General features: G+C 43.6%; 1 protein-coding gene across 1 annotated transcript; it reads left to right on the forward strand.

The window, feature by feature from the left end:
• The first annotated feature begins 247 nt into the window (after positions 1-247).
• On the forward strand, positions 248-11,873 carry LOC143634123 ((E)-beta-farnesene synthase-like). Its single transcript, XM_077102285.1, has 8 exons — positions 248-361; positions 472-760; positions 995-1,379; positions 1,483-1,701; positions 1,792-1,930; positions 2,038-2,286; positions 2,428-2,567; positions 11,720-11,873. Exons 1-8 carry the CDS (start codon positions 248-250, stop codon positions 11,871-11,873), a joined length of 1,689 nt encoding a protein of 562 aa, XP_076958400.1.
• The last annotated feature ends 2,412 nt before the right edge of the window (positions 11,874-14,285 follow it).

Raw genomic sequence — 14,285 nt, forward strand, 5'->3', positions numbered from 1 at the left:
TAAACTATCTTTTTCACCATGACTATTCTATTTTGAAACTTTGGCCACATTTTTTGATCATGTCAAACATTACTCCTGGCAACATTTTTTTCCAAATCGGCACTCTTAACCGTTGAACAAGGAGGCGGCTGAAATTTCAACATACGTGCCACTGCCTATATAAACACATTTGCATCTACCAAGTTTTGTACAACTAAGTGACTTAGTGACTTACGATAACTTTTTATCCTTGTTAGTATATTAGAGCATGTCTACTTATTCTTCTCTTGCTCATAACAAAAGTTTTAAGCAATACATAATTCGCAACACAGTGAATTTCCGTCCTAGCATTTGGGGAGATCAATTCCTCTCGTATAGTGAGGTTTGTAATCTGCATGTATATCACTACTTTCTTGTTATAATATGATATGAAATTATATGATTTCGGCTTTTTTTTTCTTTAGCATATGTTACATTTGAACATACGTGTAGAGAAAGGAGCAAACTTGTGAGGAGCAACGTGCTAAAGAACTAAAGGAGAAGGTGCGGAAAGAGCTAGTGATTGAAGGAACATTAGAACCTACACAATGTATGAAGTTATTGGAATTTATTGATGCGGTCCAACGCCTTGGTGTAGGGTATCATTTTGAGGACAAAATCGAGGAGTGTTTAAAGCATATTTATGTTACGTATGGGGATAAGTGGATCGACGATAGTAACCTTCAAAGCACTTCACTTTGGTTCAGACTTCTACGACAACAAGGCTTCAATGTTTCAAGTGGTACATACTATATATATCAAATTCATTTGTAGTATGTACGAGTCCTTAATTTATAGAAAACTTATGTGCTTTAATAATAATAATAATAATAATAATAATAATAATAATAATAATATTGTTTTTAGTTATAATAAGCATACTAACTAGTAAGTGGAAGAAAGTGTGCCAACCCACCCTAGAACAGTTCTTTTACTTCCAACTCATTTTAACAATGTTTACTTCTTTCATCTGTAGGAATATTTAACAAGTACAAGAACGAGAATGGTACTTTTTCGGAGTCACTGAGAGAGAACATTCACGGTATGATCTCTTTGTACGAAGCAACGCACTTGAGGTTGGAAGGTGAAAAGGTTCTAGACGACGCCCTCGAGTTGACAAAACACCATTTTCAAAATATAACCAAAGATCACAGTATTAGTAACAACATTTCCCTTAAAACACAAATACATCAAGCCTTACAGCAACCTCTTCGAAAAAGATTGCCACGTCTAGAGGCCTTGCGTTACATACCAATCTACCAACAACAAGAGTTCCATAATGACGTCTTACTAACATTTGCTAAGTTGGATTTCAATTTGCTACAAGAATTACATCGAAAGGAGCTTAGCCAAATTAGCAAGTAAGTACAGTGTAAACAATTATTATTTTTTGATTTAAATCTTTTAGCCAAAAACCAGATAGCCAATTACCGTTTATATATATATATTTATATGTTTGTCTAGATGGTGGAAGGATTTTGATGTCACAAATAAACTACCTTATGTCCGGGACAGAATAGTCGAAGGTTACTTTTGGATATTAGCGGTCTACTTTGAGCCTCAACATTCCGAATCAAGGATTTTCCTCATGAAAGCTTGCAATCTAGTGATCATTTTGGATGACATGTACGATAATTATGGTACTTATGAAGAACTCGAGATCTTTACTAAAGCCGTTCAAAAGTAAGTAGTAACTAAGAATTTACTTCTCCTTTACGATCATACACACAAAAGTTCCTAAAATTTCTTGTAAATTGTGATCAATTTAAATAGATGGTCAATTAGTTGCTTGGATATGCTTCCCGAATACATGAAACCAATATATCAAGAACTTCTTGATGTTCACAAAGAAGCCGAAGATTTGCTACAGAAGAAGGGAAATGCATATCGTAGTTATTATACAAAAGAAATGGTAAGATATATATAATTTGTTTGTTTCCTTCTACAAACTAGCATACTTCCTTGACTTTGAAAACATGAAACCTATTTAATGTGTGAATTTCTCTATATATCATTTAGGTTAAGGAGTATACTCGAAATCTCTTAATCGAAGCCAAATGGGCTAATGAGAGGTACATTCCAACTGTTGACGAGCACATGTCCGTTACATTGGTAACATGTGCCTACGCTATGATCATCGCGAAATGTTATGTTCACGGGAATGAATTGGTGACCGAGGATACATTTAAATGGGTGTCCACTTATCCTCCTATTGTCAAAGCCTCTTGTGTGATCTTAAGGCTCATGGATGATATTGCCACACATAAGGTATGCAAAAACTTCAAGATTTTTTAGGAGTGTTTTAAAAGACTAAAAAGTATATAAAACTAATGTTTTTATAGCCGGTTAGGTCATCAAAACACTTTACAAAACCATGTGAACTAACTTGTGGAAAAAATAAAATCATAGGAGGAACAAGAAAGAAACCATGTAGCTTCTAGCGTGGAATGCTACATGAAGCAATATGGGATCTCAGAGGAGGAGACACATGAACTATTCTCTAAACTAGTCGAAGATAGTTGGAAGGTTATAAATCAAGAATCTCTTAGGCTGAAGAAACACTAATCGACCCCGGGCAGATTAGGGACAATCTGGGGGTTAAATAGATGTTTCCCACGAGGGGTTAGATCCGGCGAAGATGGTTCTTCTGATAACCTGCAAAACAGACACCGTGAGCTCGTCACTGAGAAGGGGGGGGGTACCTCCTTGTGACCACCCTCCGGCGTGAGAATCAGACTAGATTGCTCTTGAATATAAGTGTATATTAAGAGAATGACTAGAGCAGATATCAGGTAATATATCAAGATATGAGATATGAGATAAGATGATACCATTCCAAAGTGTTGGAGTATTTATAGCCGAAGGTAGGTTTCCAAGCAGGTACAGCCGGCTGAATAGTGTTCCTGTTCTGCCAACTGTGGGCTACGCACATGCCATGCTGGTGGTTGGTGGGTAGGCAGCGGCTGATAGTGACCAGGCCGGCTGTGTACTATTCCTGTTCCACCAACTGCAGGCTATGCACGTCCTCCGACAGGTTGGTGAGTAGGCAGCGGCTAATAGTGACATACAGTACAAGAGCGTGCTGCTCGTCATACTGTTGTCAGTGAGCTATCGTATCTTTGGTCAGATCTTTTGTCCATACCTCGTCAGGTACAGTACAAAAGATCCTCCAGTATCGTACGGACTGGCTTATTTGGGCGGGAGTTTTCCCGGCTTTGTGCGGGAGTGTTCCCGGCTTGCTCACTCATTCTTCAGGTGACATTACTGAATTATTTAAGAGTTAAGTGCCTTGTGCGTGTAGCCTTGCTGCGCAGGTAGCCTTCCCTGATGGCTTGTATCCGCAGCTGTGGGAACAGGCGGAGTACTTCACCATTGGGAGGCTTTTTCTGCGGGAACAGCTTGCGTACTGCGCGTAAGGACGTCACGTCTCTGAGCATGGTGGGTCCTGCGGGCCCAGTTGGTTTCTGCGCAGACGTCCCTCTTCAAGGGGTTGCGAGTTTAGCCTTTGCGCAGACGTCCCTGTTGAAGGTGAGTCTTGCGGGTTCAACTGCGCAGACGTCCCTCTTTGAGGTGAGTCTTGCGAGTCCAACTGGGCTCTGCTGGGACCTACCTCTTCAAGTCCCCCCAGTCCAATGTTCTTCTCATGAATTGTTAATAAGTGAGGTGAACTTTTGGACTTAAGCAAAGGGTTTTGAAAAGGGTTTAGTTTTAAGGTTTTCCATGGGGATTCTTCCCGCGGAAGTCCTAATGTCACGTGCAGAAATTCCCGACTTTTCTGCTTGATCTTTGGGTATGATGCGGGTAGGTCTGTAACCTCTTCGCAAGTCAGGAGCGTTGAGTTCCACTTGTATAGATTCTCCATGAGGTTTTGGTAGTTTTGAACATAGTGATCAATTATGTTTAAACAACCAATTCCATCTTGGAGCTTCAAACAATCTAGTTCTCGACGTTCCCGCTATGCGGGGATGTTATTCCCGTTTCCGCAAGCATGGCCCAGAAGATCCTTCTTGGTTTCAATTCCCTGTGGAGTGCTAGGTATGTGAAGGGTTTCGCCTTGACACTGTACCCGCACTCGTCTTATAGTTACTTTACTTCCAAGGTATTCCTGGCTTCAATTCCCTGCAGGTGCTAAGTATGTGAAGGGTTTTGCCTTAACACTGTACTCGCACCTGTCTTATAGTTACTTGGTTGCCAAGGTAAGGGGTATAGTCCCGCTTACTTTTGAATCTTTTTGAATCTTTTTGAAATTCGAAGAGTTGGTGAAAGGATAACAACAGTCCAAACTGTTGAAACGTCGTCCGACGGTTTCTTCTGACAGTGTCAGGACGTGCAGGAAGTTATGACGACGTGACAGTATATGGTCATTCCAGACGCTTTTTCAGGCGCGTGGGCGCGAGTTTTCGGGCGCGTGGCCGCGAAATTTATGGCACGCGTCCTTTCAACAGCTGTTGCCCGCTTGCTCTTTGCCACGTGTCATAGTTTCATTGCACATGCGATTTCTCTCTCTTCCGCATTAAATTCATTGCATTTATTGCGATGAGTATATAAAGGGGGAGAGAGTGCATCTTAATCCACACTTTCACTTCTTTCTTCTTCAAGCGATTTCCGGCGAATACTCTAACCTTTCTGTCGAGCATTCTCCTGAAATCGTTGCCTTTCATCCTTCCAGAATGTCTTCTTCCCATGATGTTGAGGCTACTGCCGAGGAGTCTGATGTGTTCGTCGAGAATCCGTCGTCCACTTCTGATAAGGACGATAAGAGTACTGCTGGCGAGTGCCAGTGTGCTCTTCCCGTCGGCCAGTATCAGTATATCGTCAGGAAGTTCATGCTCGAGCCTTTCGAGCCTGAGTTTCCTGAGCCACACCAGACGGTGTATGATGCCCCCAAGGGCAAAATAGGGGTGTATGTTGCATTCTTCATCTATGGGAATCTCAGGTTCCCATTGACGAAGTTTGTATACTGTGTTCTGGAGAGACACGGTGTGCACCTGACGGAGGTACACCCAATGGCGATCGCAAAGATCCGCCATTTTGAATGGGTGTGCCTCATTCTGGGCGTGGAGCCCCATGTCGACCGCCTGATGACCTTCTATTCTTGGAGGTGCATCCAGGGGTGGTATACCTTGGTCAATCGGATCAAGGGTCTGAAGATCTGCGCAACCGAGCGCAGTCTTCGATCTTGGAAGCGGGAGTTCTTCTATATCTCCGCTCGCGTCGTCCCGATAGCGATGACGTTTAAGAATGGTAGAGCTCTCCTGAACCTTCACGCCTCCAACTATGAGGAGGCGGAATGGTTAGCCAAGATTTCCCGGATCCAGTCTCCGGTTTACCGCTTTGCGGAGTCCGGGATGGTGATGCTCGGGATGAGCCGGGTGTGGAAGAATGCTGGGGCGGAGGCGCCGCAGATTCCCATCGTCCTTGAATACGGTTTGAACTCTATCCCTTACGGTATGCTTCACATCTTTTTGCTGATTTAGGGTTTTTCCGCTAAACTGTTTTTTCTTTTTTTCAGAGGGAAACGATTTGCAATCGCTTCTGTACCCGCGGGAAGCTGATGGTCCCGCTCGGATGGTACCCGTGCTCTTGATGAGAACGAGTTGCCCATCTTGGAGCAAACGAGGGATCGGTTTGTGGAGGTCTACCCGCCGGGCCACCCGATTCTGAGCGCCACGCGGCCAGGTAAGGAGTTATTTAACCCTCGCCCTCTCAATGCTGAAACCTCTGCCGGAATTCCTCTAATTCTGTCATCTTCTGATGAGGAATCCGCAGACGGTCCTTTCTTGACGCGGAAGAAGAAGGCTGCTGGCGGAAAGGGCAAGGCGAAGGTTGCCTCCACCGCCGATCAGGGGAACCGGTCAAACTCGGAGACCGAGACCGAGGAGGCGGCGGGGAATCCAGGTGGTGTTGAGACCACTGCTCCGGAGGCTGAGACGACTGTCACCTCTGAGCAGCCCAGGACGACGGCGGTGACCGGTATGAAGAGGCCGGCTCCATCGGGTTCGTCCCCGCCTGTTCGCACCTTCAAGCTCAAAAGGACCCGTAAGTATAAACTTCCTTTCTTAACTGCATAGCTTTCCGCCGTTATACTTATGTCTTCTTTGTGCAGGCGTGGATGCTACCGCATTCCAGGGGGGAGCGGGGAGGAGCACCTCCGGACCCATGACGGTAGACTTGGCCAACCTACCTGAGGCGATGACCCAGGCGACTGCGCCTGCTTCAGTTGTTGGTTCAGTTGCTCACCCGGTTGAGCCAACTGTTCCAACTGTGACGACGTCCCCGCCGGCTGTCAGTGCCATATTCACTGATTCCTTCACTGAGCCGGCGGTGAGTGTTTCTGTGGATTCTTCCACAGCCGCGGCCGCGGTTGTGAGTTCACCTTCGGTGAGTTCACCTCCATTGGTTTCTACCACGGCGGCCTCCACTATGCCTCCTCCGGCGCCGGCGACTACGGCCGGTTCTTCAGGTATGTCCGGTGTTGGGGCGTCAAGCCAATCTCTACCTCCTTCTCATCTGCCTGACCTCTTGGATGGATATCCGTTAGGTTCGGGTGATGGGTTTGGCGGCTACAGGCTTGTCGTCGACCCTACAGGTGCGTAGGGTTATTTTGGCCTTTTTATTATTTTATTTTATATATATATATATTTTTTTATCATCTTTTCCTAACTGCTTTTTGCTTTTGCAGTGTCGGATTCTAATGAAGTGTATGTTCCGCGATGGAACATCCGCCGAGGAACAACCCTTCGGACACCTGTAGAATGCGTCGAGTGGGCGCGCCACGCCGCCCTAAGGGGGGCGCTGGGGGGAAGCAATGTCAAGCTACCAGGAGGGTAGGTTGACAAATGAGCTCCGGATTCTCCTAGCCCGGATGCAGCCGCGCGTCGAGCTGCTTTGTCGTGAAAACGACAAGTTAAAGGCAGCTCGGATCCAAGAAGTAGCTCAGGCGCGGGCTGTCCGAGAGGAGAACAGGAGGCTCTCCGCTGTTGCTGTGGAGAAGGAGAAGGCCTTCAAGGCCCTTGAGGTTGAAGTTCAGACCCGTCTCGAGGCCCGTTCCAAGGCTGCCCAAGCTGTTAACGAACAGCTTCGGCTGGCTAAGGAAACTGCACGGAACGCAACTGAGAGGGCCACCAAGGCTGAAGCTGTTGCTGAGCCTCTACGCCTCGAGAATGAGGAACTTAAAGCCTAACTAGAGAGGCTCCAACAGGCTCATGATGCCTTGGCCATGGAAGACGCCAAGAAGCTCCAAGAGATCTTGGACCAGAGGGGCGTGCTTGACCTACTGAGCGTAAGCTTAAGGGCGTCGAAGAGGCTGCGGCTAAAGAAGTGTTACTTGCCAACCTTAACAAAAGTGAAGCCGAACGCGCCCGTAACCAAGCTCAAGATGCCCTCCAGGAGGCTCTGGTTACCAAGGAATGGCTTCTACGAGAAGCGTTGTCGCAGGTAAGCTTAGCTTCATAATGTCTTCACGCTTTTCTTTATACTTAGAAAAGGTTTTGATACTTGTATTTTTGTTTTGTAGGTTGTGCATCGGGTCTTCACGGACACATCATACGACGATGCCATAAGCGCAGCCCTCAACGCTTCTCATGAGGATGGGGAAAAGGCTGGCTTCCTGCTTGGTCTATGGTTCGTTGAGAAGGGCATCCCGCCTTCCAACTTCCCTTTATATGATGTGGATACTGAAGCTGCTTATGACCAAGCAGTGAACCAGTATGCTGTCTTCTCGCATCCAGTGGTGGAGAAGGTGAACGAAGTTGCTGCTGCTGATGATGGGTTAACCATTCTCAAGACCTTCCTTGAACCGCCACAGCCAAGTGATGGTGCGGGTACAAGTGGGTTTGGAGGAAGTGGTCCTGAAGCTTGAACCTTTAGATCCATTTCCACTGTTAGGATATGTTTGTTTTTGTATAGATTTACACTCTTGTAGGCGGGTGGATACCCGGCCATTCTTGTAATACTTGAATTTTTATAGAATGTAAATCCTTTGTGCGGGTAGGACCGTCACTCTTGCTTTATAAACGTTATACGACTTGCTCATGCATATTATAGTTTAATTTGGCACTTGTTTTGCCGCATAAACAATATATGATTCGCTTGTGCATATTTTAGTTTAACTTAGCAATTTCTTAAGTACTTTAAATAAGTTAACCCATTAACGTGGCCGATAATAGGTTAAAGTTTTCCTTCCTCTTTCGTGATTGTGCGGGTAAGACCGTCACTTGCACTTAGTAGGATGGCTAAACTTTACCTATATCTGACCTGCGTGGAGGTTTTCCTCATTTTTTCCTTGAAGATATTTTCTAAGTGTTCTGAATAAGTTAACCGTTCGACGCGCGGTTGTCAATAGGTTAAAGTTCCGTTTCCTCTATCATGATTTGTGCGGTTAGGCCCGGCACTTCATTTAGTGGGATGACCGAACTTCACCTATGACTGACCTACGTGAAGGTTTGCCGTTTTTTGTGTTTATGCGGGTTTTGCCGCCTTCCACACGCAACGATTTCTTCACACTTATTTATGCGGTGAAAACCGGCATATCAGTGTTTTGAATAAATTAACCGTTCCCCGCGCGGTTGTCAATAGGTTCGGTTTCCTCTATCATGATTTGTGCGGGTAGGACCGGCACTTTCATTTAGTGGGATGACCGAACTTCACCTATGACTGACCTGCGTGAAGGTTTGCCATTTTTTGTGTTTAGAAATTTATCGTTCTGTGTTTATGCGGGTTTTGCCGCCTTCCACATGCAACGACTTGTTTTCCCACTTATGTATGCGGTGAAGACCGGCATATCAGTGTGGAAAACTCATTAAGCATAAATGTAAGACCATCAGCGTCAATGTGATAAGGAGAATCATTTCCATTAGAAGTGGCTCTGGGCCTTTTCTTTTACAAGTTTGGAATTGATCTACATGCAGACTGTGTAATTGAGCTCCATTCCATGTTCTTGGGAGTGTCATCGAGCCTTTCGAGCCGATATGCACTTGGTTCGGAATCTCGTTGTTTACGCAGTATGTAGTCTCCGATATTGAAGCTGCAGTTTTATTCGTGTTTTCCCCAACTGGGGTTTTACACGCATTAGCCTGCTCAGCGTTCATTACGCCACGAGGTGCGTGAGTATCCCATCTCTGACAAATGCTTCGACGATGTCCTTCAAGTCTACGCATTCCTCGGTGTTGTGGCCTCTTGTCCTGTGGAAGTCACAGAATTTGCTCTGATCAGCGTTGTGACGCTCTCAGATTATTGGAGCCTTTGGCCATGGGAGTCTCTCGGTGTCGAATATCTCGGTGACGCTGTTAGTGAGTGGCGTCCATCTGGAGTTCCGGTTCGACTGCATGTTATCCTTTCCGCCTAACCGAGGGTGCGAGCCGGATGAAGTGTCAAAGTTTACCCTTGACTGCCAAATGCCTAGCTTCCTTTTTTTGTTTAGTCGGGCGGTAAGGACATTGTTTTCTCTTGTTTTCTGGGTGTAGAGGTTTGTGCTTTGGGGAAGATCTCTACCCAGTTGCTTTTCCGTTTCCGCGAAGCGTTTAGCTGCTGTCATGATGGCATCCCATGTGGATGGCATGCCATCTTTACCCGTTAAGGTGCGGATGAGCTCTGGGTTTTTTGTGCCCTGGATGAAAGCAGCGCGAACAAGATCTTCGCTAATATTACCCAGACTTAGCTTCTTTGAGTTGAAGCGAGTGATGAAGTCTAGCAAAGATTCATATTCCTCTCGAATGCAATTGAGGATTGTTCATTCCTCTTCGGTATACTTTCTTTGTTGGCTGAAGTTTTGGCTAAACTTCTGTTGAAAGTCTGCCCAATCGTAGATGTGGTGGACCGGTAGACGGTCGAACCATGCTCTGGCTGCTCCAACCAGCATCATCTGGAACATATAACACCACGTGGGTTCTGTCCAGTTGCTGACGGTTGCCCCCCGCTATGAATCTGTTCAAATGATCGTCTGGGTCAGATATACCATCATAGGTGCCGATGTTTGACATCTGTTTGGCACTTCTTGGGGCGATTGCTTCCGCAATGTCCCTTGCAAACTTGGAGGTTCCCGCATTTGCAGCGGTTGGTCTGAAGGTTTTAGAGAAGTCCCGTGGGTTTCCACCCGCGTTTTTTGGTTTGAAGGTTTCTCCAAAATTCCTTCTCGGTTGGAAGTCCGTTTCCTTACGCTTCCCTTTCGCCCTATGGCGAGGGTTTGCGTCGATGTCGGATTCCTCCGAATCATCGTCCAAGTACTCGCACTCATTGCTCATGTTGAGCTGTTGAGTGCTTCCGAATTCGTCAGCCTGTTGGAGTGAACGCAAGCGTTCATCCAACTCAGCTTGGAATTCCCTTTGACGTTTTTCCGCCCACGCTTTAACTTGTTCAAGTGTTTGGCGGGGGGGCCTCGTCTGTTGTCTTTCCACCCGGGTATCAATGAATCCCAGGGGAGGATTTTTTTACTGCACTTGCCCCGGCTCGGGTAACCGGGGTAGTGTTCGTAAAATGTGTGTATTCGCCGGTGTTCCCCCCAGTAGCTGGGGTTGTGGTTACCGGTGTTTCTTGGTTATTCGCTGGCTTTGGCAACGGAGTAACCTTAACCATCTTTCCAGAAGTTTGAAAAAACTGAATAAACTAGTTCTAGCTTTTATGCACGGATGGCGCCAATGAAGAAACACTAATCGACCCCGGGCAGATTAGGGACAATCTGGGGGTTAAATAGATGTTTCCCACGAGGGGTTAGATCCGGCGAAGATGGTTCTTCTGATAACCTGCAAAACAGACACCGTGAGCTCGTCACTGAGAAGGGGGGGGTACCTCCTTGTGACCACCCTCCGGCGTGAGAATCAGACTAGATTGCTCTTGAATATAAGTGTATATTAAGAGAATGACTAGAGCAAATATCAGGTAATATATCAAGATGAGATATGAGATAAGATGATACCATTCCAAGGTGTTGGAGTATTTATAGCCGAAGGTAGGTTTCCAAGCAGGTACAGCCGGCTGAATAGTGTTCCTGTTCTGCCAACTGTGGGCTACGCACATGCCATGCTGGTGGTTGGTGGGTAGGCAGCGGCTGATAGTGACCAGGCCGGCTGTGTACTATTCCTGTTCCACCAACTGCAGGCTATGCACGTCCTCCGACAGGTTGGTGAGTAGGCAGCGGCTAATAGTGACATACAGTACAAGAGCGTGCTGCTCGTCATACTGTTGTCAGTGAGCTGTCGTATCTTTGGTCAGATCTTTTGTCCATACCTCGTCAGGTACAGTACAAAAGATCCTCCAGTATCGTACGGACTGGCTTATTTGGGCGGGAGTTTTCCCGGCTTTGTGTGGGAGTGTTCCCGGCTTGCTCACTCCTTCTTCAGGTGACATTACTGAATTATTTAAGAGTTAAGTGCCTTGTGCGTGTAGCCTTGCTGCGCATGTAGCCTTCCCTGATGGCTTGTATCCGCAGCTGCGGGAACAGGCGGAGTACTTCACCATTGGGAGGCTTTTCCTGCGGGAACAGCTTGCGTACTGCGCGTAAGGACGTCACGTCTCTGAGCATGGTGGGTCTTGCGGGCCCAGTTGGTTTCTGCGCAGACGTCCCTCTTCAAGGGGTTGCGAGTTTAGCCTTTGCGCAGACGTCCCTGTTGAAGGTGAGTCTTGCGGGTTCAACTGCGCAGACGTCCCTCTTTGAGGTGAGTCTTGCGAGTCCAACTGGGCTCTGCTGGGACCTACCTCTTCATAGGCCAACCGTCGTCCCTGGACCTTTACTTATGCCTCCAATTAATCTCGCACGTGTTTGTGATGTCCTTTATACACGGGGTGATGATTACAATCATGCTGGAAAAGAAATGGTCAATCACATTAAATCACTTCTCGTTAATCCCTTAAGTGTTTAATATTTGATACATGTTATTTTATTACAGCGATTAATATGGTTTAACATTTCGAATTAATTTCACATGTTACATTTAATATATGTATTGTGAAATAAAAATAAAGATCTTAAAGTTGTTTAAAGCAAAATATATTATTATTATATATATTAAATTTCAAGTTTGGTTATACTCGCAACTTCATTGTTCATTGTACTTATGCTTAATTTATCTGTATCATATGTTATGATGGTACTCCTCTTAATTCTTCTCTTTTGAGGTTTTCATTTACACGTAGCTTTTCCAAAATGCTTTGTGGCTTGTTTGTGATATGTGTTCTTAATCTGTTGCATTCTCAAGTGCCGTAACTTAACTTCGTCTTTCATCTGTTCTTTCGATCATTCTAGCCTTTTTTTTTATAAAACTTAACTTTTATTCTGATTTTTTTCTTTTTTTGGCATCCCTGTGTAATCAAACGATCGTCATAACGATATCACATCGGTGGTTGTGGTGACGGACTACAGCGAAAATCGCAAGTGCTGGCTGCATGATTTGATTTGGGTTTTCGCTTAATGTTCATTTGAATTTGATAAATTGCATGGAGCCATTGGCGTAGGATCTCCTACGAAATTGAGGAATATATGTTGAAGAAGAAGAAGAAGAAGCAAAGAGAAGATGACCTTGAGTCTGCTAAGTTCTCTCCAGGATCTCAAGTTTCTGAGATTCATACGATTTCTGACTGCAATTAGCTTACCTATTGAGCTTATGATTAGTTTGTTTTAATTGTTTGATAGTTACTCCTATATCTCTTGAGACGAAGGTATCTGTTTTGCTACAGGTTAATCAAAGTTACTGTACTCTTTTATGTTAGCAACTGTTGTATTAGTTCTAAACATGTTAATGTAATCGATGAGTGGATTCTAATTGCTTAATGTCCCAATTAAGTTGTGTATTGCTAATCATCCTCCATGGTGAACTCATTTATTGTGTTCACAAATACAAGCAGTTGCTCAAACTGATCAGTTCAGAATATGTAGGTTCCTGACTTATTAATGCACTAGAAGAAGCCTTAAAAGTTAATTATTTGGCTTTTGATTTCATGCAATAAAATGCTATAAACAACTTAGATCAGTTTTTTTTCACATGTGATTGCTTTTGTAAGAAATGTTGATATCAACTTTCTTTCATTTTCTTATATATCATAATGTTGCCCACATCACTGTCTCAATGCTGCAAATTCCCGCTGCAATACATGGACACGTTCACTAACCTCAATTGTATTATAGTCATATACTTATATACACAAACCCGCACAGTCAACGCCCTATATTACATATATGATAGGTGTGTAAACTTTTATAAAGTTTATTTGAAATATATATATATATATGCTAAGTATAAAATAAAAACTCACTTGAGTTGTGAAAATTCTAGAAACTCATCTCAACCACATGTTTTTAATTAATGTTTAAATCTTGTGGTTCACAACTAAAGTAAATAAAAAATGTAAATATAAATATAACTTTTTCTCTCTTCTGAAAACATATATAAAAATTAGTAAAAAAATGTTAAAAAATAGCAAAATATTTTTTTTTTATGTTTCGATATTTTGTATTAAATGTTACTACATATATTACATGTAACAAAAAAAAACGATGTTACATAGGGTTTTCGCGGGTTTTTCACAACTCAAGTGGGTTTTCATTTTAACCTTATCCTCTATCTATATATATATATATATATATATCAAAGACCAAAGTTAATTTATTTCCAAAATATTGACAATGAAACTTTGGGAGTGTTCTATGCAAATCTATAATTGTCTGTATGAATGTGTTAGGGTCCCTCTCAATTATGAACAACCAATGCATATAATTTAATTTTCATGGATTATTGTTGTTGCTTTTGAGTTTTAATTATCTAGTTTATGGAAAGTCATAATTGTTCGTGTTGAAAGAAAGCTTAGGTTAATTATTTGAGAAATTTTAGTTGTAGAAAGTTTACTCTGTAAGTATAATTCTTCTAATAGGAATAACCTCGATGAAATAGTACTTTTGTGTGTTGTAATAGAAGTAAAACAGGGAAAGGATTAGAAATCATACGCGGAGATGCCACATCTTTTGTAAATATTTCGGAGTTTACATTTATTTGGCGGTATATTTTATTACTTTAAAATATTCGTTTATAAAAAACACTGGGATTCAAACACCCAAGTTATGGTTGCAAAAGATCCGTTTATTTATTAAATACAACGATAATAGTTTGGTCCTTTCTGATACTTATTTTTTTTTCCATTTTCTGCTTTCCACCCCCCCCCCCCCCCCTAGCTTTCAAAAACTTGTCAATTTTGTACAAGTCGCTAGCATCATTAGTTGTGTTAATTTTGTATACCTCATTTATTCATCCCTTTTCCTTTTCAACCCTACAAATAAACTC

Source organism: Bidens hawaiensis, unplaced genomic scaffold (genome assembly GCF_021521415.1).
Source record: "Bidens hawaiensis isolate Kalapana, Puna unplaced genomic scaffold, B.hawaiensis_p1.1 tig00007028_1, whole genome shotgun sequence".
NCBI lineage: Eukaryota > Viridiplantae > Streptophyta > Magnoliopsida > Asterales > Asteraceae > Bidens > Bidens hawaiensis.

Excerpts from the sequence above, each read along its gene's own strand:
- LOC143634123 (XM_077102285.1), top strand. The coding sequence starts at position 248 with ATGTCTACTTATTCTTCTCTTGCTCATAACAAAAGTTTTAAGCAATAC. Across the intron at positions 362-471 it reads AATTCCTCTCGTATAGTGAG|AGAAAGGAGCAAACTTGTGA; the intron begins GTTTGTAATCTG and ends ACATACGTGTAG. Across the intron at positions 761-994 it reads AGGCTTCAATGTTTCAAGTG|GAATATTTAACAAGTACAAG; the intron begins GTACATACTATA and ends TTTCATCTGTAG.